Source organism: Cervus elaphus, chromosome 12, assembly GCF_910594005.1.
Source record: "Cervus elaphus chromosome 12, mCerEla1.1, whole genome shotgun sequence".
NCBI lineage: Eukaryota > Metazoa > Chordata > Mammalia > Artiodactyla > Cervidae > Cervus > Cervus elaphus.
In genome coordinates, this window is record NC_057826.1 from 81449629 (window position 1) to 81477421 (window position 27793).

The following is a 27793-nucleotide window of genomic DNA, read 5'->3' on the forward strand; positions in this document are numbered from 1 at the left end:
ACAGCGTATACTGACTTCAGAAGAAATAGTCTGAAAAGGCCTGTCACAGGAAAAGAGATTGAATTAGTTATGAAAAAAATTTTCCCACACAGCAAAGCCAAGAACAGTGAATTCATTGATAAATTTTACCCAGTACTTAATGAAATGAAAAATTAGCACCAATTCTTTATAAACTTTTCCCAAGAAATAGAAGATAGGGGAATACTTTTGTTCTCATTTGGTGAAGACAGTATTACCAGGATACCAGATAAGACATCACAGAAATGAAAACCACAAACCAATATCCCTCAACAAAAATCGTCAACAGAATCCTTATAAGCTGAGTTCAGCAATATGTAAACAATATTTTATACCATTATCTACTGAAATTTACTCAGAAATGCAAGGTTGGTTCAGCTTAGAAAAATCAAGTCAGTGTAATACAACTACATTGATAGAATAAAGGACAAAAATCACATCATCACCTCAACATACACAGAAAAGGCCTCACAGAAGTGAATACCTTTTCATGTTTTTCATTATAAAAATGCTGAACAAATTAGGACTAGAAAGAAGACTTCCTTAGCCTGATAAGGGAACCTGTGAAAAATCCATATTTGATGGTGAATAACTGAATACTTTCCCTTAAGATCAGAAATAAGACAGGATATCTGCTTTCACATCTATATAACATTGCCCTGGAGATACTGGTAAGAGTAAACAGGCAAGGAAAAGAAAGAAAAGACATCCAAATCGGAAAGGAAGAAACCATTTTGTTTATAGATAGCATATTGTGTATAAAATTTCCTAAGGAATCTACGAAAAAAATCTGCTGGAGATAATAAATGAGCTCATTTAGAGTTGCAAGGCTCCAAATCAATATGCAAAATCAGTTGTATTTCTATACACTAAAAATGAAAAACCTGGAAACAAAATTAAGTTGGTGCTCCAATTACAAGAGCACCAACAAATACAAAATTCTTATTAGTAAATTTAACAAAAGAATTGCAAGACTTGTTCACCAAAGCTGCAAAATATTGTTGAAAAAATTTAAGGAATATGCAGTTAATGGAAAAATATTCTGCGTTCATGCATTGAAAAGGTTAATGTAGTTAACTGGCAATAATGGATCTTACAGATTCAGCATAGTCCTGTCAAAACCCCAGCTATTGACAAGGCTGATCCCAAAATTGATATGTAAAGGAATCTAGAAAAGCATATGAAGGGCAAAAGTTGGAGGCTTCACATTTCTCTGTTTGGATTAGGCACTGGTTTCTTAGATATGACACCTAACGCATAAGCAACCAAATACAAAAAGGGATAAATTTGACTTCACCCAAATAGAAAACTTTTGTGCCTCAGAGGACACTATTAAGAACTGACAACTCGTAGAATGATAGAAAATATTTATAAAACATGTATCTGATAAGGAACTGGTATCTAGGATGTAAGCATTTCTTGCAGTTCAATAGTAAAAAAACTAATAACCAGATTTTAAAAAGGGCAAAGGATCTGAAAAGACATTTCTCTAAAGAAGATAAGCAAATAGTCAATAAAACACATGAAAAGATGCTCAATATAATATGTCATCAGGGAAATGCTTATTGAAACCACAGTCAGATACCACTTCACTTCACAGCTGTAATTAAGTAGACAGGAAATAATGTTGGTAGGGATGTGGAGAAATTGGAAGCCTTATATGCTGCTGGTGAAAATGTAAAATGTTGTTGCCACTTTGTATAACACCCTGCTAGTTACATTTTACCTAGTAATGCCTCTCTTAGGTAGATGCCTAAAAGAATTGAAAACAGGTGTTCAAACAAAACTTATACCTGATGTTCTTAGCAACATACTAGTAGTAGCCAAGAGATGTTGATAGAAACAACTCAAATACTCATCAGCAGTTGAATGGATAAACAAAGTGCTATATCCATACAATGGAGTACTCTTCTGTCATGTAAATGAAGGAGGTACTAGTACAGGCTACAACGTGGATGAAGCTTGAAAACATTTTGTTAAGTGAAAGAGTAAGGCACAAAAGGTCACATACTGTATGATTCCATTTATATCAGTTTTCTCAAATAGCAAATCTGTATATAGAATATAGATTAGTGTTTGCCTAGGACTGGAATGGGAAAACTGGGAAATGAGAAGGGAAGTGATAGTTTAAAAATATAGGGTTTCTCTTTGATATGATGAAGGTATTCTAAAATTGATTGTGATGATGGTTAAACAGCTTTGGGAATTTTACTAAAAACCTCTGAATTGTACACTTTAGATAAGTGAATTGTGTGCTATGTGAATTGTATTTCTATGAAGCTATTATATACAAACACACACAGAATGAATGTCTATAGTGCTTTATTTATAATAACCCCCAAGTGGAAACATCCAAATATCCATCAGTGAAAGAAACAATAACCAAGTTGTGATATATTCCTACCTTTTTACATTATTTAGCAATTAAAATACTAAACTACTGATATGATGAATGAATCACAAAAATATTTATCAGAAAGCCAGACATGAAAGAATATGTACTGTATGATTTCACTTAGTTTAAGAACAGGTTCAATAATACATGGATCATTACTTGGTTGACTCTGGGAGGGGTAGGGATGGTATTTAGCAGAAGGGAATACAAGAACTAGTTGAGGTGGTGAAAATATTCTATATATTGATTGAGGATTACATGATATAACTATCTGTTTAAGCTTATCAAACTGTATACTTGAGATCAGTGAATTTTACCATATGTGAAATTTGTCTTTAAAAAATGGCCATTAAAAATATACCTTTAAAAAAGGCATGAGAACTGGCATTATAGAAACTGTTACAGGATCAGAGATATGGTTTCAGATTTGAATGCTACAAGGAAGCTGGAATTAAGCCCCTGTTATGTGGTATAAGGAGCTTCAAAGAGCTTGAACTTTTCTGTCACTGAAAAGATAATTGAAAAATTCTATTTATTGGTCCTGCCTAGGAGGAACAAGACTAATCTTATCAATATGTGTAAGGCCTTAGATAAAGTTTGAAAACAAAGGTTGACTAAAAAAATTAGTGTTCTGTATCTTCACCATGCATGGATTATGGCTGTTAACCATGCATGGGAATTTATGTAGTTTGATGCATAATCTCAGACTGAGAAATTATCCAGACTAGACTAGAAACTAGCACAAGAAAACACTAAATAAACCTTTTAGGAGTTTGAGACTCCACTGCAAAAGTACTTACAAAACCATCCTAGGAAACCAAACTATCTTGACAGGGAGCTAATGAACACAGCAAAGAGAGGCATATCACTTTAAGGTTTGGAAATAGTATTAGAGTCTGTAAAGCAGTCTTTAAAAATTGGTAAAGAGTTAAAAGAAGGCATAGAAAGCAAAATGAAAGAATTTTCATTCATACCTGAATTGTAGGTATGCTGATAAGACACAAAACAATCACAGATAGAAAATTACCCATTATCCAGTTGAAATTGTGCTTAGTCGGGCTTCCTTGGTGGTTCAGATGGTAAAGAATCCACCTGCAATGCGAGAGACCTAGGTTTGATCCCTGGGTTGGGAAGATCCCCTGGAGGGGAGGGCATGGCAACCCACTCCAGTATTCTTGCCTGAAGAATCCCAATGGACAGAGGAGCCTGGTGGGCTACAGTCCGTGGGGTTGCAAAGAGTTGGACACGACTGAGAGACTAATATGAGTACAATGACCGTATTAATTTTGAGTGAGTTTTAACTTGATTACATAATAATTTAGTATATTTAATATTCTGAACTTTTATACAAAACACTTTAATACCATAATTTTCTTAAATTATTTCTTGACTGCTATATATCAATAGTTATTGAAGGGCCTGAAAATCTGGTGATAACTTTAGAAAAAGTATGATTTGGATAGAGTATGAGTAGAACTCACCAGGTGTTTTTTCCCTCAAATGGTCCCCCTTCACTGATAACCTCCCAACCATGTTACTAGCCAAATGTAGGCTCATCTGAATCTAAGCATTCCTTCTCCAAGCACCCAGTCAAGGTGGGAGATTATTGAGAATAGAATATTTTTATTGAGGTATCTTTTGACTAAGAAATGGTGGCAACTTGGTAAAACTTGTCTCTTTTGAAACATTGAACACTTGCAACTATGGACTCTCCATACTAGGTAAATGAGATAATGTTTTATTAACTTATTTTTAAATTAACTAGTATGAATTCCTAAAATATTGTACAAAAACCTGATTATGTCTATATCAGATATACAAATACGTATACCTGTGTCTGTCTATTATAATCTATTGTTATGGCATCATAAGTTTCTGTCTCCTTAGCTGAAAAGTTGATGCCTATTCTCTGGGTGTTGGTATCCAGTTTAAGGAATTATAGTTTGATTAAACCATGCTTTGCAAACCTCTTCGAATTACTCTGCGTCTGTTTAACTTTTAAAATGATTCTTCCTCGAGAACTATTCATAGATAGTATCTTATTCCTAATTATACAGTATGTGCATACTAGTGGAACTTTAGTACATAATTATGTGTTGCTTAATTTGCCTCCATCTGTTTTTAAACTATTCACTTTTGTGTTTTAAAGGCAAAGTTACTTACATTTGAACTTAATGTCCTAACTCTGGAGATGTTCTCCGTATAAATGATTCTCAACACCTTCTAAGCCTAGAAAACCCGAATTCTCTTTAAATCCATTTATCCTAATATTTATGGCACAATCCTCCTTCTCTCTTTACTGCTCGAGTGACCCACTGTTTCAGTAACACTAATCTGGGGCTTTGGTTCTTGCTTGAATGTGCTCTCTTCCCTTTCTTCCCAATAGTTAATTTTGACAGATTCTCCAGCTTTGTTTTCAGATTTATAAATACAGAAGTGCTGCTGGGTTTTCCTGTTCTGTGGTGCTTTTCTTTCTACTTTTTCAACACTGACACACTTGGATTTCCTACAAGTGTGGTTAATTGCGAGATTTGTGAAAGTTTAAATTTGGTAAATTGTTTTGGGTTTGTTTCTCTTTGGGATTCCATCAATGTTTCTTACATTGTTGCCAACTATATTCTAATTATATTTCAGACCTGATAAAAATGAGTCCATTAAAAAAATGGCATCATACAAATTGTTTTTGTAATTTCCCTAGTATTTTAAATTAGAGATTTTTAATATGGTGTTAACACAACAACATGTTGAATACTGAAAAAGAATACTTTGAATACCTAAACAGGACCTTTATTTTTTTCTTTTTGTGTAATTTCTTCAAATTAATTGGAAAAATTATTCACATTTAACCACAATTACTTGATACATTTTTATGTACTCTTAAAATAGTTGGCAGCATTGTCCTTGATTCTCTGTTGGTGTGGGCTTATATAATGCTTTTTTCTTTTTTCCATTTTTTTGTTTTTCTTTTGCTTCCTAAGGACATGATGATACAGCGCCATGTGCAGTTTTGAAAAGTATGGATAGTATTAGCTTTCTCCAACACCCAGTCCACCAGAGGAGCTTAGAGATTCTGCAGAGGTGCAAGGAAGAGAAGTACAGTAAGGCTGCAAATCCTGTTTAATAAACTCTGTGTTATCACATCTGTTTGGAAATGGAAACCAGGAGCATTCTACACCTGGGTGGAACCTAAATGGAATAGACAATGTGACCTCTCTCATCTTTTGACCAGAGAGTTTCAGGATACCACCATTGAGACTTTCATTCTTTTTCTTGATACAAAGAAAGAATTGATATATATATAAAGATAATATACATATTCTTTTAATTTGGGTGACTATTTGTCTATGATCCTTGAGTTGTTTGGTTACAAACTTTTAATTGATTTCCATTTTTGTCTTTAAAGTATCCAAGTGATGAGTAAATGAGTATTGACTTTTTTTGAACTTCGTTGAGATCTGGTTGGGGTAGAATAAACTGCAGGCCAAAGCATACAGTTTTGACATATATGTGAACTCATCACAATCAAGATAATTAACATGTCTCACAGTGCCAATAATTTCCTCTATCTCTTTGAATTCCTGCTGATTTTTATGCTTATTTATACTTGAACTTCAACATCAGCAGTGTATCATTGGCAAATGATATCATTTGCTTTCATGTATCATTGGCGAATCCACTTAGTTTGACTGTAATTCTCCTATCAGACTTTGCCATGTCTGGTTTGGAGCAAAACCACCAGTTAATGTTTTGGCTTAAGGAAGAATGATAGAATCATAACGGGTATTCTTTTTTTTTTAATATAAAATTGGTGTGATGCCCTTGGTCTCCATTTTCTCCTTTTCTGTTTGTTCTACTCATTCTGCGTGAAAATGGCTTCTTTCGGTTGTGGAATTACTGTTGTTGGCTGTTGCTGTTGCTGTAGTGAGGATAAGGGACCCTTAAGAATGCTTGAGAGCACTAACTCAGCAGTTTGCATGTAATATGCATATAATACAATGGGCCTGAATTAGTTAGTTTTGTATTTTGAGCTTTTTGCTGACCACAGATTTACTTTGCTAACTTCACAATTCTGTGACTGAAATTCCATGGAATACTAGTGTTTAATTATCAGTAAAAGGAGAGTATAAGTAGAATTCCTAAAGGTAAATGTTGTGGATTCTCTCTTCAGTTCTTCTTACTATGCTGTTTTGGTATAAGAAAATGTGTAATACATTTTGAAAAATATTATTAAAATATTTTCTCATTCTAGAAAAGCAAAGGTAAGTATTTACTTTAAAAAAATACATCTTTAAATGTTACTCTTAATTATTGCTCTTGTTTCTAAAAGGTATACAAGTCTTTATTCCAAATACACATCTTCCTTTTCTAAATCTTTTAATCCAGGGGATATTATTGAAAACAGTCTACAAATCATTTGAGGGGGTGCTTAAATGAGTTCTTTTTAACTTTTAAATAATTCCAAGTAGTTTATTTGCTTTGTCAATTTTCATGACTCACAGGCCTGATTGTTTCCAGGTAGGTATGTATGGGTGTAGAATAGGAAGGCACCAATGTCATCATGAGCTACAGGAGGATATTGTACATTGTACTCTTGCAAATTTATTTCTACATTTGTGGAAGTGGACTTTTCCATTACTTTAGGTAGTTTATGCTATTTTCCATTATAGTACTACCAATAATTAAAATTTTATAATATATAAAATTATAAATTCAAGTCTGGGAGATAGTTTTTAAAAAATTAGGGGACTAACTAGTGTTAGGTAATAGTAATGGTGAATTGATTAGGTAAATGAACCCTGCCACAGGTAGCAATGGCAAAACCTGGAAAACAATTTTAAGGTAACAATTTATTAAAAACGCTGGAAAAGAGACCAAAAATACTAACAGACCAAAAAGAAGCAGAAACTAGTGGGAAGTTTATTCTTTAAAGTAAAGTAGTGGGTAGAAAGAAAGAAAGTGAAGTCGCTCAGTCATGTCCAACTCTTTGCAACCGCATGGACTGTAGCCTACCAGGCTCCTCTGTCAATGGGATTTTCCAGGCAAGAGTACTGGAGTGGGTTGCCATTTTCTTTTCCAGGAGATCTTCCTGACCCAGAGATTGAACCCAGGTCTCTCGCATTGTAGGCAGATTCTTTACCGCCTGAGCCACCAGGGAAGTCCATGTGTAAGTAGTGGGTAAGAGTTGAGAATTTGTGGCTTTTTACACAAGGTGCTCCCCAACTTCCATAGCTCCAGGGACAGAAAACCACGATTATACTGGTTTGAAGTGTCTGAGGACTAAGTTGAGGACTGGCAAAGAAGCTTGAAGTTTAGGAGGAAAATCCTGGAATGGAGAGAGCTGCCAAAAGGCTAACACCCAAACTTAGAGCCATCCATACCTGGCTGACTCTCCTGAGTATTTGGGGGAGAGTGTAGGAGCTCTGTCGAAGGGTACTATAAACCACTTCGCTGACAGCCCAGTGGTTAAGACTCTGTGCTCTCAATGCAGAGGATATGAGTTCAATCCCTGGTCAGGAATTAAAATCCTGCATGCCACACAATATGGCCAAAAAGATAAAAAATAAATAAGTAAATAGAATTGCAAACCAAATAGGAGATAATTTTTGAAAAACACAAGTGCAGTTTACTGATTTTTTTAAACTGAGGGCCTTTTGTTATCTCTTCATAGCTCCTCTTAGGGGAGAGCTGAATTCTTACGGTCTTTAGTTAGGATCCCAGAAGTAGAGGTGAGAGAGAAAGAGGCAAAAAGCTAGAGTGACTGAAATGGTAGATAAAAACTTCTCATGTTTGAGAAAAACTAACTTGGAGATTCCAGATGATCAGTGACCTCCAGCCAGAACCAATACAAAAGAAACCCGCTACCAGACACATTGTAGGCAAATTGCTAAATGCCAGAAATATAAAGGAACTCTTGAAAGCATCCCAGAGGAAATTACATTAAATACAGGAGAATGCAGGCATACCTCTGAGCAGTTTCATAGCTGAATCTAGATCACTGTAATAAAGCAAATATCACAATGAAGAGAGACACATGCATTTTTTGGTTTCCCAGTACACATAAAAGTTATATTTATGCTATACTGTAATCTACCAGTTGTTCAATAGTTTTATGTTGGAAAAAAATGATATACCTTAACTAAAAATACTTTATTGCTGAAAAATGGTAACTGTAATCCAAGCCTTCAGGGAGTAGTAGTTACATCAAAGATCACTGATATAATAATGGAAAACTTTGAAATATTGCAGATATTATCAAAATGTGACACAGAGATACTATGTGAGCAAATGCTGTGGGAAAAAAGGTGCTGATAGACATGCTCACCACAGGGTTGCCACAAATCTCCTTGTAAAAAATGCAGTATCTCCAAAGCATGATCAAGTGAAGTGCAATAAAATGAGTCTTGCTTATAATGATATGATTAACACCTGTCTTCTCATTGAAAGTAATGGAGGCTGAAATTTAAAATCCAATAGAACAACCCAAACCCAGAAAATAAAAACAGCTATAAAAGCTATGATTTATAGTTTGTGGACAGACAAGTTAATTGTCTATTAGAAGAAAAATCAAGTCTGCAGAAAAATATAATGGAATTCATTGTTATTACAATGCATCATCCACAATGTCCAATCATCAATTAAGGAAAGTATCTTTCAAAAGTGAAGCTGAAATAGAGACTTCCCTGATGGTGGTCCAGTGGCTAAGACTCTGCCCTCCCAATGCAAGGGGCTCGGTTTGATCCCTCGTCAAGGAACTCGATCCCACATGCCACAGCTACGAGTTTGTATGCCACAACTGAAAGATCCTACATACTGCAATGAAGATTGAAGTTCAGAGATCTTGCGTACTGCAACTAAGACCTGCAGCAGCCAAATAAATAAAGATATTTAAAAAACTACTTTAAAAAAGAAGCTGCGATAAAGACATTTTCAGATAAATAGATAATCTGATAATCTGAGGGAATTTATCACCATAATATGTGTTCCAAGAGGAGAAATAATGGTAATTCTTTAGGTTAAAAGGAAATGACATCAGATAGTAACTTGGATGTATAGTAGAGGTTGGTAAATGTTTTCTGTGAAGAGTCAGATGGTAAATATTTTAGGCTTTGTGGGTCATATGTTGTGTTGAAACAACTCTGTTCTGAAAGGAGTTATAGACAATACATAAATGAGCATGGCTACATTCCAATAAAATTTTATTATAGACACTGATATTTAAATTCCATATAATTTCCACATATCACAAAAATACTCTCTTATTGATTTTTTCCCCTCAGTCATTTAAAAGTTAAAATCTCTTTTAGCTTACAGGCCATGCAAAAATAGGCAGTGGGTTTGATCTGTACTCTAGTTTACTGATCTGTGAATTATTATAAGGAATAAAGAAACCAGAAGTAATACATAGGTATAAAGATAAGACTATACATATTTTCTTTCCTTATCTAGTTCTTTTAAAAAGATATATGATTTCTTTAGGGTAAAAATTATGATATTGTTCTGGGGGTTCAAAATGTGTCCATCAATTTTTTGATACTCCTCTCTTCAAAAGGCACATGCAGTGATTTCCTTCTAATAAATCGAATGTGGCAGAAGTGACAGTGTGTGACCTTTGAGATTTAGACATAAAAGGTATTGTGGCTCTTCCTCCTCCATTTCATTTCTGGTCTCCCACCTTCTCTTTACAATGATTAGTCTCTGAGATTTGCAGGGAGGAAATTAGAAGAGGGGGAAGAAATTAGGGTTCTTAGGAACATGAGCTGCAATTCCCACAAAGATCAGGAGCCCTGGAAAGGGAAGAAATAAGATGCTGGGAAAAGAAAGAGTGAGGGAGGGTATGATAGAATGTTACTTCAATTTAAACCCATACTTCTGACCTTCTTGGGATATAAGAGACTGTAATGTTCATGAACAAGATGAGGGACCAGCAATTTATAATTTATATAATTTATATATAAATTATATAATTTATAATTAATAAAATTTATATATAAATATAATTGTATAATTTTATAATTATATACTTTATTGTGTAATGCAACTAAAGTGCTTTGAAGAAGACCAATAGGTTTAAATCCTTATCTAAGAAAAGAAATGAGGTTAAAAATCAGTGATCTAAGTTTTTACTTTATGAAGCTACAAGAAGAAGCATATTAAACCCAAAATAAGTAGAAGGAAGTAAAGAATAAGGAACTAAAACCACTGAATAGAAAGCCGACAGCATTAGAGAAAATCAGTGGAAACCAAAAGAGCAAGTTTTGAAATTAATAAAACTTGAGTTCCAGTACTGATCAGTAGAACTTTCTGTGAGGATGAAAATGTTCTCCAGCTATGCTCTTCAAAACTGTAGCCATTAGCCACATATTGTTATTAAACACCTGAAGTTTTTTAAAAATTTTAAAACTGAAATTTAGTTAAATCAGCTTAAATTTGAATGGCCACATGTAGCTGGTGGCTATTGTACCTGGATAGTGTAGTTCTAGCCATTCTGATGAAGAAATATGAGAGAAGACAAAAATACTGTTATTTGAAATGAACAAGACATTTACATATGGTATAAAGATTGAGGAGAGATAATGAATATTTATGGTAGTATATTCAGCAGCTTAGATGAAACGGATAAATGCCTTGAATGTTAACAAGTTATCAATGTTGATCCAAGGAAAAATAGAGAATTTGTTCAGTCTTTTGTCAGTGATTGGATTCATAAATAAAACCTTCCCACACATGGAAACAGAAAAGTCCAGACTCATATAGTTTGGATAACCAGTTTTATTTTAAAAACGTTTAAGTAAAGAATAATACCAGTTCTGCTCAGCTATTCCAGAAAACAAAGGAGCAAGGAATACTATATGAATCATATCATGAGGCCAGTATTATGATTCTAAGACCAAAATTAGACAATGTTACAAGAAAAGCTGGGCTGGATGAAGCACAAGCTGGAATCAAGATTACTGGGAGAAATATCAATAACCTCAGATATGCAGATGACACCACCCTTATGGCAGAAAGCGAAGAAGAACTAAAGAGCCTCTTGATGAAAGTGAAAGAGGAGAGTGAAAAAGCTGAGTTAAAACTCAACAGTCAAAAAACTAAGATCATGGCATCTGGTCCCATCACTTCATGGCAGATATAATGTTTAAGAGAACTTTGATCCTTACCTTATATTATACATAAACATTAACTTGAAATGGGTCATATAGCTGTTTGTAAAGAATAAAATATTAAATTTACAGAAGAAAACCTGAGAGAACATCTTTGCAGTCTTGGGACAAAATTTATTAGATGAAACATAAAAGCATGAAGTAAAAAGAAAAAAAAATGGTATTATTGAAGTTCATTAAAATTGAAAACTTTCAAGATATTGTTAAAAGAAAAAATCATCTCACAGCCTGAGAAACAATATTCATAATAATTTATAATACATAACTGACTTGAAGACAAAGTATGAAAAAACTGCAATAAGAGAAACAGACCAGTCAAAAACAGTCAAGAGGTTTAAGCATACACTTAGAAAAGAAGATATATGAATGATCCCTAGGCTCTTTAAAGATTGCCAGCTGTATTAGTCACTCAGTATATCTTCTTTGGTGGCAGTTTTTCCTATACTTGACCAACTATATGCTTACAATGAATATGTTTTACAATGTATAAATTTTGCCACAATTTAAAAAATTAATTGCTTATCATGAAGCCTGACATAAATTCAGATATGTAGAAGAGACTATTTTTCATGGAATTAAGAATATTAAAAATAAAAATATAGAAACCCCAGGAAATGTCCGCACCTTACTCATAAGGGCTTCCTCCAGGTCAGAGTGAGAACCAGCAGCCTGCTTGCCTATTATTGAGGAAGGCTCCAGTTCTTGGAAGACCTGAGTTTTGTGGCAGGGCACATAGATTATGACGTGGGGACCTTCACATTACTCTCAAAAGAGAGATGAGAAACAGCCTGGCATTTGGAGTTGGGCAGGACTAGGCCTAGATTCTGGCTCTGCCACTTAGCCCTTGTGTTACTGTGTGTGGAAGGTGTTTCTCAGAGCTTCAGTTTCCTTCTCTGAAAGGTAGTCCCTCTGCACAGGGGCAATGAGAGACTCAAATGTGATAATGAATGCCAAAGCCCTTTGGCTATTGCCTTATACAGAGACTTGCACTAACATAATTTAAAATAGTCTAAAAATGTAATATGACTAGAATTTCTGTTTGAAACAGGAGGAATGTCAGGGAGCTGTTTTTATTGAGTTGGTAGAATATGGCTATTTATCAAATTTTGGAAATCTATATGGGTAAACAAACATGCCTTACAGACAACCACAGTAATAACAAAAATTGAATTTTTTGGGGGGAAGTGGGGCACTCTGCACTGTTCATGGAACCTTAGTTCCCTGATCAGGGGTTGAATCCTTGCCTTCCACAGCAAAAACGCAAAGTCCTAACTACTGGACCATCACGGTTTTCCCTGAATCTTTATCGTTTAAAGTAGCATAAGAGACCTTCATCTATCAGGGAAAAAAAATGAGTGAAATAAATATGAAACAAAATATGAGAAATAAGTACTATAATTTAAAATTAATAAAAGTATGAATAGATTTACATCACCAGTTAGAGTCTCACAGTGGCTTTTTCAAAAAGTTTAAATGATATCATAAAAGAAACGTGCACAAAAGAAACACCCTATTGCGTTACAAGGAAGATACTCCAAAAAAGGGAAGAAAATTCCCTATGAGCAGTTCACAGTTTAAGAAGAATTTAAGAACACGAAGCTAGTAAAGCAGTAGCACAAATTTAAGACTATGAAATAATCAGAATGATATTGAAACAGGTTTTGAGCTAAAAGCAGAGGCATAAATCAACACCTATGTGATCTCAATAAATAGAGGAAACGTAACTGAAAATTGCATTAGTAGTATTAAGGAAAAGCCTGGGATGATTATGTGTCAATGTGCAGGAGAAAAGAATGGGTATGGAGAATAGAAAATGATAATTTGTTCTAAGGATAATTGCTATCCATGACGTAGGAACTGAATAAGTGAAATGAAATCAATGCATTCAAATATGTAAGAAAATAAAGTTGTTCAAAGTTCTAACTGAATTTGTTGATCCCAAGACATATGTTTTACAGTAACAGTTTTTACATGGGTATAGATGTTATGTCTTCAGTTCTCCTGGGTATATACTTAGTAGTCTCTGTTTAATTTTTTCTTGAACTGCTAGCTGTTTTCCAAAGTAATTGTGTCATTTCACATTCAGCAGCGTCTGCATGAAGGACTTCCCAGGTGGTGCAGTGGCAGAGTCCACCTGGCAGGGCAGGAGACGCAGGAGGTGTGGGTTCGATCCCGGGGATCGGGAAGATCCCCTGGAAGAGGAAATGGCAACCCACTCCAGTTGTCTTGCCTGGAGAATCCCATGGACAGAGGAGCCTGGTGGGCTACAGTCCGTGGGGGTCACAAAGAGTCAGATGATTGAGCATGCAGCACATGCACATGAGTATATGCAAGGTTCCAGTTTTTACATGTCCTTGCCAACATTTATCTGTCGTTTTTTATAGTCATGCTGGGGGTGTGATGGAGAAGGAAATAGCAACTCACTCCAGTATTCTTGTCTAGAAAATCCTATGGCCAGTGGAGCCTGGTGGGCTATAGTCCATGGGGTTGCAAAGAATCAGACATGACTGAAGTGACTTACTTAGCATGCACACACACACACAGGGGATGTGAAGTATAATCTTGTGGTTTTAATTTCATTTCTCTGGTGACTAATGATGTTGAGCATCTTTTTATGCACTTATTAGCTGTTTGCCTATCATCTTTGGATAAATACCTATTCATATCCTTTGTTCTTTTTAAAATTGGGTTGTCTTAATAATATTCAGTTGCGAAAGAAAGTTCTTTTAATATTCTAGATTCAAGTTTCTCATCAGATATTTGATTTGCCATTTTCTACCATCTATGGATTGCCTTTTCACTTTCTTGCTGTAGAATCCTTTGAAACCCCAAAGTTCTAGATTTTGATAATTTCTTTTTTTTTTCCATTTATTTTTATTAGTTGGAGGCTAATTACTTTATAATATTGTAGTGGTTTTTGTCATACATTGACATGAATCAGCCATGGGTTTATGTTTATCAGTTTTTCTCTCTGGTTGCTTATTCTTTTGATGTCATAGCTATATAACTACTACCTAATCCAAGGTCAGAAATGTTTACTCCTATGTTTTAAGAGCCTCATACTTTTACCATTTATATTTTGGTCTTTGATCCAAGTTCATTCTTGTGTTTTTTTTTTTTTGGATGTGGAATGTTTTAAAAGTCTTTGTTACAGTATTGCTTCTGTTGTTTATGTTTTGAATTTTTTGCCATGCAGCATGTGGGATCTTAGCTTCCCCACAAGGGATCAAACCCCTGCCTTCTGCATCGTAAGGCAAAGTCTTAACCACCAGATCACCAACTTCATTCTTTTCCATGTGGTTATCTAGTTTTCTCAGTTTTTGTTGAAAGATTATTCCTTTTTCATTGAATTGTCTTGGCACCTTTGTCAAATTTTATTTGATCATAAATGTAAAGGTTTATTTCTATACTCTCCGTTCCTTTCCATTGATCTATTTGTCTGTCTTTATACTGGTACCATATTGTCTCAGTTACTGTATGTTTATAGTAAGTTTTGCATTCAGAAAGTATGAATCCTCCAACTGTGTTCTCTTTTTTCAACATTAGTTTTGCTATTCTGGGCCATTTGCATTTCCATATCAATTTTAGGGTCAGCTTATTCATTTTAGTGGAAAAAAAAAAACAGCTGGAATTTTAATAGAGGTTGCATTGATATGTAAATGAGTTCAGGAACACTGCGATCTTAAAACAGTATTAAGTTTTCCAGTCCATGAGCACAAATGGCTTTCCATTTATTTAGGTGTCCTTTTTAAATTATTTTTTAAAATACTTTGTAGTTTTTCAGTAGATATTTTATACTTTTTTGTTCAACTTATTCCTTTTATATTATTTTAATGCTATTATTAATAGAATTGTTTTCTTAATTTCATTTCCAATTGTTTGTTGCGATTGTATAGAAACAAAGTGGATTTTTGAATAGTGGTCTTATATCTTGTAATTTTGCTGAACTTATTTAATAATAGTCCTAATGTTGTTTTGTGAATTTCTTAGTATTTTCCACATACAAGATTTTTATCTCAAGTAGAAATACTTTTACTATTTTATATATAGTAACGTCTGTCTCTTAACCCTGTGTCCCTATTGCGTCCCTTCCATCTTCCCTCTCCTCTTTGGTAACTACAAGTTTCTGTATCTGTGAGTCTGTTTGTGTTTTGCATTTACACTCATTTGTATTTTTTTTAGATTCCACATATAAGTCATATATACAGTATTTGTCTTTCTCTGTCTGACTTACTTCACCAAGCATAATATTTTCTAGGTCCCTCCACTGCTGCAAATGGCAGTATTTTATTTTTTTTAGTATCTGAGTAATATGCCAGGGTGTGTGTGTGTGTGTACATACACATACACCACATCTTCTTATGCCAGTTGTTGACTGATGGGCACATGGGTTGCTTCCATTACTTAGCTGTTATAAACAGGGCTCTGTGAACATTGGAGTGCATGTGTCTTTTCAAATTAACATATTCATTTTTTCCAGACGTGTATGCAGGAGTGGAATTGCTTGATCATAATAGTAGTTCCATTTTAGTTTTTTGAGAAACCTCCATACTGTTTTCACAGTGCCTGCACCAATTTATATCCCCATCAGTAGTGTGTGAGCACTTCCTTTCTCCACATCCTTGCCAGCACTTATTTGTGTTTTTTAATGATAGCCTTTCTGACTGGTGTGAAGTGATGTCTCATTTTGGTTTTGATTTGCATTTCCCTGGTGATTAATGAAGTTGAGCATCTTTTTGTGTGCTTGTGAGCCATCTGTGCATCTTCTTTGGAAAAAATGTGTATTCAAATCTGCTTATTTTTTAATTAGAGTTTTTGTTTAAAAAATATTGTTATTTCTGAGGAAGCAATTCATCGTCTTTGATTCTCAGTGTCTTTATAAGATTAATTGATTTCTAAAATCTACAATTCATGTCAGCAATATACTATTGCTGAAAAGTGATGCAAATAAATTAAGAATTTTTTGAACACTAAATGATTAAATATTTAATATTGAATATTAAAATAAGAAAAGAACTTGTACACTTCTAGGCCTTCAGCCCAGTTACCCTTGGATTTCCTAAAAATATTTAAATGAGAGAAGAATTTATTATTAAATTCCCTAATTGGTTTCATTGTTGACTAAGATTTATAAGTAACAGTCATGGGACTTGGTTCATATTTTTATTTAGATGTTTCTGATATCACTTCTCAGCCTTTTGGCTGAGATCAAGTGTAGATGTTTCTGATATGTTTAGCAGTATTTGCTATTTAAGTGTATTAATTTCATTTGCTCTTAGAAGAACTGTTTGTCTTCAGTCTCTGGTAGCACTGATTGAAAATTTTTGCTTTCTATCCACTAGGTATAACTCGGAAAAACCCCAGAACACCTCTTTCTGATCTCCAGGGCCTGAATACTCTAAATGAAAAAAACCAACAGTAAGTATGTTTGGTGTATGTTTTCAAGGAAGTACAGAAGAAATAGCTCGAATTCTTAGTAATAATACTTCTGGGGCTTAAAAAATGAAGAAAATCAGACCTTTTAAAAAACCTTCTTAAAACTTTTATAAAGGGTGTAATAAGGTTAGAGTTAACAATAGAGTATATTATCTAAGATTGCTTCTGGTAAAATGGTTGTACAATTTAAAAAAGTTTTCCCAGGATGATTGAAAATGAGTTCATATGTTTTCATTTCTGAGACCTTTCAAATGGCATTTTATATCTTTTGCAAAAGTCATGGGTTTTCTGCTTCTTTCCATGGAGAAATCTTACTGGTAAGTAATAACTGAGTAATTTGATTTATAGCAAACCATCTGAAATGTTTTCTTTTTCTTTTCTTTAAACTTTTGCCACATTTAAATACTCCAATACCTTTTCTTGATGAATGTGGTAACCACAGCTTACCTTTTACCATTTTCAATGAAGAATTCTTGAGTAAAATTTGAAAGTAACAAGTACAAGTAATTTTCTGAGTTTGTAAATAAAACTCCTGTTTCCTTTGCACATACTATTTTATAAAGATTGTACTTTAAATGAGCAAAAGAACATTGTTTAGTATCTATAAAGTTTTCTGTGTACATTTTGAACATCAAGAGAATTGAGCTTTTTAGTGCCCTGGTAAGACACTAAAATTAGTATGATCTGTGTAGAATTTAGAATTATGGTTTAACTTCATTGATCAGGTTTTCCATTTTGAGTGACTATGTCTTTCTAATGTATATTGTCATTTTTCTGCTCCACAACTTTTTTACAATTCTTTATTGCTTATTATAAGAAGTCTTGGTTCACTATTTTAACCTACAAGAACTTTCACAGCCCAAGTATCCAGCCTCAACTCTACTTATCTTTAATACCAGCAAATTGAATGATTGAATGACTTACCATCTTTGTAGTGTATGTATGACAGTTGGCTGCTGACAAAAATCACCATTATATGTGCACGTTAGATTTTACTTGAGAACAAATGAGATCATTAGTCTGGTGATCCTGTGTGCCTTTATTTCAGTATACTCGCAGTGTTCTTACCCTGGTCATTAGAGATCCCTAACTTAAGGATCTCATTTTTTTTGATTTGTGTAAAAAAAGGAATTGTGACTTTTTGCATTTCCCAAAGCAATTTAATGGTTATAAATTTCCTAATTCCTAATTTGTGGACTTTCTTTCTTTTTATTTTTATTTTTTTGGCTGCTGTGTGTGGTTTGTGGGACCTTAATTCCCCGACCAGGGACTGAACCTGGGTCACCACAGTGAAAATGCCATATCCTAACCACTGGACCACCAGGGAATTCCCGAGTTTGTGTTTCTTTGTACTGCTTTCAATTTTGGATGTCTGAGGTGATCTGTATGGGCTTCTGTTTTTATCCGTTAGTTGAAATAGTCTGATATTTTGGTTTAAGATTAATTAGTCTGGGTTCAAGCAGCTAACTGAATTTAGGGACTCGTGGAAAGACAATCTAATTTTGTAAAGATGTGTGTATAAGCTCATTTATGAGACCCTTCTTCACAGAGGAATTGGTCACACTAGCTTGATTCTTTTCCTTTGCATACAATAAAGAAAGATATTTGGCACTGAAGTAATGTTATCAGGATAAGGCCAGCTAGCAGGCCTTAACAGGAGATCCTTCCAGCTCATATTTGTTGTTTTGTTGAGTTTATTTTAGACATATTTTAGAGAAAATTGGTGAGAAGATGGAAAGGATAGAAAAATAGATACTTAGAAAATCAAACAAGTCATGAAATGATTCGCTTGTATATACTGAGTAGAGGTTTTTGGACCTCACCTATGGAATATTCCTAATTAGTGAGTCGTAAATGAAAGAGTAGGACAACCACTTTTGTGGTGATCTAGGACTAAGAATTGAGGTAATCTTTGTAAAACAAGGAAATACAAATATAAATCTGTTTTTAGTTGTGTACATTTTCCTTGAGTGAGAGATAAAGGCTTCATTACCTTCCCTCTAGTAATGGATAAAGGTTCCAATTTCTCCACATCCTTGTTGTTTTGTTATTGCCTGTCTTAACGGGATTAAAGTAGTATCTCCGTGTAGTTTTGGTTTGTATTTCCCTAATACCTAATCATGTTCGGCATCTTTTTATGTGCTTATTGCTGATTTGTATATCTTTTTTGATGATACATATATCTTGTTTGAGCAAATGTCTACTTTGCCCATAAAATTTTTCTTGTATTTATTCTTCCTTCCATATGTATAAATATAATTGTCTTAAACAAAACCACACCATGCAGTGATACTTTATTTAGATTTGATAATATATGCAGACAATTTTTATACCGTTAAATAACTATTCTACTACATGATTTTTAATGACCTTATAGACTCCCATTGGTGTGGTTATGACATGATTCCTTCATTTATTTCCAATTGTTGGCTATTTAGGTTGTTTCTAATTTTTTGGTATTAATGAAAATTTTTATAGATAAAGTTTTTCATGTTTGATTATTTTCTGTCATTCTTCATTAGAAACTTGACCAGGAGGATAGAATAAAGCTATTAAAAGATTTTGAAGATATTGTCCTGGCTATCTAAAAAGTGATATAATTTAAGTAAAGAACTAATGGGAAAATACATATTTTAAGGTTATATTCCATTCTTAAATAGTTTCAAAAATAGTGCAAGGGAAATATAGTTTATAGAGTCCTATGTACTCTTCATTCAGTTTTCCTTAAAGAATCTTATATTAGTAGTACATTATCAAAACCAGGAAAATTACATAGTTTCATTAATATTAACTAGACTATAGTTTTCACCATTTAAAAAAAATCTCTGTTTGTATATATGTAGTTTCTTTGCAATTTTATCTCCCTGGTGGCTCACTGGTAAAGAATCCACCTGCAAATGCAGAAAACACAGGTTCAATCCCTGGGTCGGGAAGATCACCTGGAGAAGGAAATAGCAACCCACTTCAGTATTCTTGCCTGGCAAATCCCATGACAGAGGAGCCTGGTGGGCTATATAGTCCATGGGGTCACAATAGAGTCAGACACAACTTAGTGACTAAACAACAGCAACATAGATGTGTGTAACCAGCACCACAGTCAGCCTGCAGAACTCTTTTATCAGCATAAAAGAATTTATTCATACTGCTTATTTGTATTCTTCTTTTTCTTCCATGTCCCTTTTCTGTCTCTAGCAACCACTAACCTGTTCTTCATTTCTATAGTTTTATTGTTTTGATAATGTTATATACATCAGACTTTATGGTATGAAACTGCCCTCTGCCTTCTTAGGTTCAATGGCTATAGGCCTGTAAATTAAACTAATGAAAGACAGTTAACAGGGAAAAAAGCAAACAGTTTTTATTTCTATTTTACGTACATTGAATATTCTCAGAAAAGAAGTGAAACTCAAAGAAGTAATATATACTTTTTAAAGGATAGGGATTTTGGACCTGAAACAAAAACAAAAGACATGACAGTATCTTATAATACATTATATTATTTACTGATTGTTAAATGGTACATATAGCTATATGGTGTGCTCATCATGTACTTTTGAATGTGAATGTGGTAGAATCCTAGAAATATTTGGTTCTGAGAGACTAAAAGATTAGTCCAAATTGATCAGTAATCTCTTTGATAAAACCATTTTCTGCTGGTTTAGCATTTTTCCTTAATTTTAACTGTAGTGTTTAAAGCTTTGTTTCACTTTTTTAAGTAAAGTTAAGTTTTAACTTCAGTGTTTAAAGCTTTGTTTTACTTTTAAAAGAAATTTCTGGAGTGTTAGGGATGTCTCAATTAAGGAAATTGTACTATATTTAATTTTTACAGTGAAACATTTGATTTTGCCTGGAATGGCAGAACTGGGATTCGCCAGAGTAAACTATCAAGTAACACCTCCTTGCTTGATAAGGATGGGATATTCGCTAATTCAGCTAGCAGCAAACTCTTGGAGAGAGCCCATGGGATTCTCACGTTAGTATTGATCAACAATATGGCTTGCCTTTTTATAACTGATTTAAAATTTCAGGCTGAAAAAGAAGAGAGGTAATTGTGAAGCATTATTTTCATGAGTAGAATTTTAAGTGAAACAAGATTGAAAAGTAGTCAGAATTTAGAACTGTGACAGTCTCATGTATTATAAAGCTGGTATTTGTTTTCATCTTACTAGGAGATCATGACTGAATATACTTCTGGAGATGATTCTTTATTGCTCTTTAACAGACTCTACATCCAGAGAGAGCAAACACTGTTAGCTTTTTTTTTAGGATTCCTAGTTTTTAACTGCAGTTGCCTTTTAATTCTGGCAGTCTTAACAAGTTGGGCAGGTAAAATCTCTTACAAAATGGTGAATGGGACCACATACAGTTGACCATTCAACAATGCATGGGTTAGAGGTGTCAACCTTCTGCACAATGGAAAATAAATGTGTTTCTTATAGTCAGCCCTCCATATCCACTGCTCCTCAGTATCTGTGATTCCACATCCACAGATTCAGCCAATCTCAGATCAAGTAGTACTGTTGTAGTTCATGTTGAAAGAATTCCATGTGTAGCTGGACCCTTACAGTCTAAACTCATGTTGTTCAAGGGGCACCTGTATGGTGATACATAATACTTGCCAAAACCTGTTATTTCTCCTTACCTGATAGAGAACTGGGTTCAGCATATAGGTATTAACCATGCATGGGAACCTGTAAAAAGTTCTTACCTACCTGTATCAATATATTTAAAACACTTCCAAAGCATATTTTTTAACCATTAGCTAGAAGTGTGACTGGATTATATTTCTTAATCCCTAAATCATCTCTTAACAGTGCTAATAGGCTCAATTTATATGTCATGCTACATTTCAGAATTATGAATAAACTCATTTAATCCTCAGCAACTCTGTGAGGTTGATAGTATTATCATTCTTACATTGTCTTACATTATCATTTTTACATGTTTAAAACCATGTTTTACAATTTTAAAACCCATGTTTTAAAGAGATTAAAATCATACCTTGGAAGGTGATAGAACTCAGATTCAACAAGCCCAGGTCTTCCTGATTCCCCAGCCCATGTTCATAAGCACTGGGTTTTATTCCTTTTTTGTAGCCATTTAAAAAAAAAAAGTTCGATCAAAGTGTGATATTGAATTATGAATAAGGAATAAAAAGGCAGAGCAGAATTTTTAGTTTCTGAAAATGGAAGATCATAAGTCTTAGTGAAAAGTACATTTTAATAATTCATGAAATTAGGCATCTTTTTAAGTTTAAAGTGACAGAAACAAAGCCTCCGTAGGTAAAGAATGCAGAGCCCTGTTAGGGTCCAAAAGAAAATGAAACTTGAGCTTTGAATCTACATCATGTTACCGATCATCAAGCTCAATCTGTTTGTACCTGTATTATGGAGCAGGCATGTCTTTACTTTGCTTATCCTTCCTTCCCAAAGGTGCCTGCTTAGTTGAATTAGACAGTGTTTCATTTAAAGGACCTATAACTTGGAAGTGGGTATATAATGTTCTTTCTGTAGAGAACTTGAAATTCATCTTTCCGATGTGGTTCATTTTTTTTTCCTTCTAATGTAAGATTTGTCTCTATAGGAGAAACAAAAATTTCAAATCCAAACCTGGGCTTCCAAAGGTGAGTATTATGAAAATATTTTCTCCTTTGTACCTCACTTCATGATTGTTCCTTTTTTTTAATTCATGCAAACAATCTTTAGAAATCATAAACAAGAAATATCTTATTTGCACCCCAAATACAGATTGTGTATGTTCAGTTAAAACCATTTTAGCAATAATGCTGGATGTTATTATGAAATGGCGAAGCTTAATGCTGGTAAATATTTGTGATATATCTCACTTTCTAGTGTTTGAAAAGCTTCTGAATATAAATGTAAATTTTTGTTGAGTAATTGCCTCTGCATAGATTTTTTTCATTCCTCCTTAAATCAGGTTAAGGAGACATTCTGAATTTTATCTAATTAAAAAATTTAAAAATTTTATCTGATTTAAAAATAATTTCTGTCATCATCATTAGCATTAGTTAGCCTGGTTTTTCTGTAAAGGTCCAGTTAGACTTGGCAGGCTCATCTGGTCTGGGTTATAACTACTTGGCTCTGCTGTCATAGCACAAATGCACCTGTAGACAATATGTAACTGAATGACTGTGACTGTGTTCCAATAAAACTTTATTTATGGATACTGAAACTTGAATTTCATATAATTTTTTTCAACCATAGAAATCTTATAAAAACAATGGGCATAATTTGGCCCAGGACTTGTAATTTGCTTACTCTAATCTGCATGCCAAAATGTTTATTTAGATTTACTAAACAACAGTCTTCGAGTTTTTCTTTCTCCTGTGCCCTTCCAAAGGAGTCCTGTCATTAACTTTGTTAATGACCATAACTCAAAAATTTTAAAAGAACTGAAAAAGAGCTGTTTATTTTAAAAATTCTCTAGTTTAAGAAACAAGAAAATGAATCTTGTAGTTTTTCCTTCTACTTAAGTCGTCTTATATTTCCAAAGAAAGTTGAATGCATTGCTGATGTGGTTTGTGGTAGTGGCAAATGTGTTTTAAACCGCAAAGAAAATTTACTGAGTGGTTTGTGATTATGTTCTTATCATAAAAAATTTTATGTAGAGAGGAAAGGAGAGACCTCTCCTCTTCCTTTGTGTTTCTTTTTTTTCCCTTCACTGTCTCATTAGCCTTTTAGAATTTTGAATGCCACCTGTGGATCTAGTGTTTGCCCTGCTCTTTTCATTCTCTTCGGATGGATAACTTATTTTTTTTAATTGAAGTATAGTTGATTTAAAATGTTGCATTAATTTCTGCTATACAGCACAGTGACTCCTTGTATCTATATATACATTGTTTTGTAACTTCTTAAACTTCATATGATAGTCAACAAGAATATGTTAGATATATCTGAAGTCAATAATTCTATTCAGTTATCACAGGAATCCCATCCATTTCTCAATTTTTTAAAATTAAATATAGCTAATTTTTTTGTTTATTTTAGTGTCTTGTGTATTCAAGTATATATATTTAGTATTAGAGAGGCAACATAGTCTATGAGAGTATAGACCTTGGAGTAAAACTGACCTACATTCAAATGATGGATCTGTTGTTACTTGCTCTCTGATCTTTGGAGTAAATTCTCTAACTTGTCTTAACTTCTGTCTCTTCATTTGTAGTGTGGGGGATAATATACGTTAGGATGAAATACATATATTTGGTATGTGCATGATTATTGTTGTTGTTGCTAAGTCATGTCCAACTCTTTTGTGACCCCGTGGACTGTAGCATACCAGGCTCCTCTGTCCATGGGATTTCCCAGGCAAGAAGCCTGGAGTGGAAAAAAAAAAAGAATCCTGGAGTAGGTTGCCATTTCCTACTCCAGAGGATCTTCCTGGCTCAGGGACTAAACCTCTGTCTCTTGCTTTGGCAGCAGGCAGCCACCACTGAGCCACCAGGGCAGCCCATGTGCATGATTAGTGTTCAGTAAATGATTATTTTCTTCATATTTTCTACCAAGATGTTAGAGTTGAATTTGTGGCTTATATGTGTACATACATATATGTATAATGTGTAGTTTGTTTAATAACCTCACTCTTCATCTTAGTTTCCTACCCTTATTTAAATATACCTTATTTTTTCTAATTATGCTTAGTGAGTGTTTTGCTTGTTTCTTTCAGTCCAGTTCAAATCAAGGCAAAATAAATTTTTATATTTATAAAATTAAATTAGCAGATCCTAGGTCCTCGTTGACCATGGTCATTTCTGACTAAGATATTTCTGTTGCATTAAGTTAGTTTTATAGGTGGTGTGGAAGGAAGCAGCAGCAGTGCAGATAACCTAAACTTTTTTTCCCTTTTGCTCTTTTGTGAAATCTGAAGCTGCTTTGTTACCTTGAGTGTGAATCATTGATATACATATTCCTACAACTTTTATTGCTACTGGAAATAAGGTTCAGTCACTTGTATTAAGGGCACCTCTAGCATCTCATTTTATTGATAAAGGTAAGATTTAGAATGCCTTTTTTTTTTTTACAATTCTGAATAAATGCAGGCAAATATTAAACACATGTAAGTAACCTCCAACAGCCCTTCAGTTCAGTTCAGTTGCTCAGTCGTGTCTGAATCTTTGCGACCCCATGAATCGCAGCACGCCAGGCCTCCCTGTCCATCACCAACTCCCAGTTTACTCAAACTCATGTCCATTGAGTCGGTGATGCCATCCAGCCTTCTCGTCCTCTGTTGTCCCCTTCTCCTCCTGCCCCCAATCCCTCCCAGCATCAGGGTCTTTTCCAACGAGTCAACTCTTTGCATGAGGTGGCCAAAGTATTGGAGTTTCAGCTTCAGCATCAGTCCTTCCAATGAACACCCAGGACTGATTTCCTTTAGGATGGACTGGTTGGTTGGATCTCCTTGCAGTCCAAGGGACTCTCAAGAGTCTTCTCCAATACCACAGTTCAAAAGCATCAATTTTTCGGTGCTCAGCTTTCTTCACAGTCCAACTCTCACATCCATACATGACCACTGGAAAAACCTTAGCCTTGACTAGACGGACCTTTGTTGGCAAAGTAATGTCTCTGCTTTTTAATATGCTGTCTAGGTTGGTCATAACTTTCCTTCCAAGGAGTAAACGTCTTTTAATTTCATGGCTGCAGTCACCATCTGCAGTGATTTTGGAACCCAAAATCTGACACTGTTCCACTGTTTCCCCATCTATTTGCCATGAAGTGATGGGACTAGATGCCATGATCTTAGTTTTCTGAATGTTAAGCTTTAAGCCAACTTTTTCACTCTCCTCTTTCACTTTCATCAAGAGGCTTTTTAGTTCCTCTTCACTTTCTGCCATAAGGGTGGTGTCATCTGCATATCTGAGGTTATTGGTATTTCTCCCTGCAATCTTGATTCCAGCTTGTGCTTCTTCCAGCCCAGTGTTTCTCATGAAGTATTCTGCATATAAGTTAAATAAGCAGGGTGACAATATACAGCCTTGACGTACCCCTTTTCCTATTTGGAACCAGTCAGTTGTTCCATGTCCAGTCTAACTGTTGCTTCCTGACCTGCATACAGGTTTCTCAAGAGGCAGGTCAAGTGGTCTGGTATTCCTAATAGCCCTTAGCTCTCTGTTAATATAGTTCTGTTTTGATAGTACTTTTTTCTTCTAGAGAGTACTTTCCCTCTCATATCTTGAAACCATCAATCACTTCTATTAAATATATCTGTATAATTTGATCTGTCTTTAAATTTCTAGTCTTTCTAAATTTCTAATCTTTCTAAATGTCTCTAAATTTCTAGTCTAGTTCCACTGTTGTACATTTCTACTGTGACATCCTGCTCACATCTCAGACTTGACATCCTGCTCATATCTCAGCCCTAACAGATTTTGCTGTGTCACTCCCCTACTTTTGAATTTTGTAGTCACTCAGGCTCAAACCTTGAAGATAGGTTTATTATCCATTTTAGTTCTCTTTAACAGCATGAGCAATATCTTCTTAATCTTTGTATCTACAGCACCTTGCACAGCAGGCAGTAAATAATTGTTTAAAAAAGAAAGAACTGACTAATCTGAGTAAACTAAACAATGAAGATGGAGTTAAGAAAGGAATAAAGTAGATAATGAACAGAAGACCTAAGAAAGGAATTAAATCCATACCTGTTTTCTGCTAGATCTTGGACCCGCATTACAGTCCTTGTCACATCATGCTGGGCTATTGAAGCTGTCCCTTAACTGGTTTTCTCTCTTTCTTGCCTTCTTAGCCTCCTGTCCACTGCCTTGTTCTGCTCCGCCTTATATCTCCATTCTTCCTTGCACTGTTTTATCTTCATATATCAGAATAACCCTGAGATTATCATTTATTTTTTTTAATGTCCTTATAGTCAGTTGCCTTGTACTTGAATGCAATGTATTCTGATCACTTAGACCAGAACTGGAGCTGTAGTAATCACTGAATATTTCTTGATAGATCTAATCATGATGAGTTTCATGGACAGAAGTCAGAGGAAACATTGTTCAAAAATCATTGCTTGTTAACCATTCTTTCTTTAATCCAGCTAAGTTTGCAGAACCAGGGGCTTTCCTGGTGGTTCAGACGGTAAAGAATCTGCCTGCAATGCAGGAGATTGAACCCAAGCCTGGGTTCAGTCCCTGGGTTGGGAAGATCCCCTGGAGGAGGGCATGGCAACCCACTCCAGTATGCTTGCCTGAAGCTTGTCTATGGAGCAGAGCCTGGTGGGCTATAGTCTGTGGGGTTGCAAAGAGTCAGACACGACAGCATCTGAGCACGGCACATGCAGAACCAGACACTGTTCTAGACTTTGTTAGTGCAGGGGTAAGCAGTCTAGTCCAAGAACTCTTGCTGTCTTGTAGTGATGCTTTGAGAGAAAGAGAAAAACAATAAAAAGATTAAGATGAAATGACATGTTATTAGCATACAGGTGGGCTGCTTTTGGGGTATGCAAGTAATAGCTTTATGAAAAAGTTTGGGTATTTAAGCTATAAGTTGAATACTAAGAACAGTCAACCCATGTAAAGGTCTAATATTCCAAACAAATGAAAAAATTGGAAAGATCTGGAGATAAGAATGAATGTGGATTTTTTGTTTTGGGTTTTTTGGTTTGTTTGACTTTTCCAAGTAAATTCCACGAAGGGAAGGATTTAAACTTAAGTAAAAACTTTGAAAATTCAACACACACATGCCATTATATATTTATGTAAATATATTATTGTTTTGTGTGATTTTTTTTGGTCAAGAGTATTTGCAGATATTTTTCCATGTCAGAATAT

The 27793-nt window shown here is 34.5% G+C and overlaps 1 protein-coding gene and 1 pseudogene across 11 annotated transcripts in view; both read left to right on the forward strand.

Annotated features, from left to right (window-relative positions):
• MYO9A (myosin IXA) overlaps window positions 1-27793 on the forward strand; it is a 238126-nt gene that overhangs the window by 127836 nt on the left and 82497 nt on the right. For 10 of the 11 annotated variants that reach the window (XM_043919707.1, XM_043919708.1, XM_043919710.1 and 7 more), the window contains 4 exons: window positions 5392-5511; window positions 16917-16992; window positions 20840-20983; window positions 22594-22633. In XM_043919707.1, the coding sequence (XP_043775642.1) occupies window positions 5392-5511; window positions 16917-16992; window positions 20840-20983; window positions 22594-22633 (380 nt within the window). The remainder of the gene's footprint in view (window positions 1-5391; window positions 5512-16916; window positions 16993-20839; window positions 20984-22593; window positions 22634-27793) is intronic. The other variant, XM_043919713.1, reaches the window with a different exon arrangement.
• On the forward strand, window positions 16757-16937 carry LOC122706076 (annotated as a pseudogene).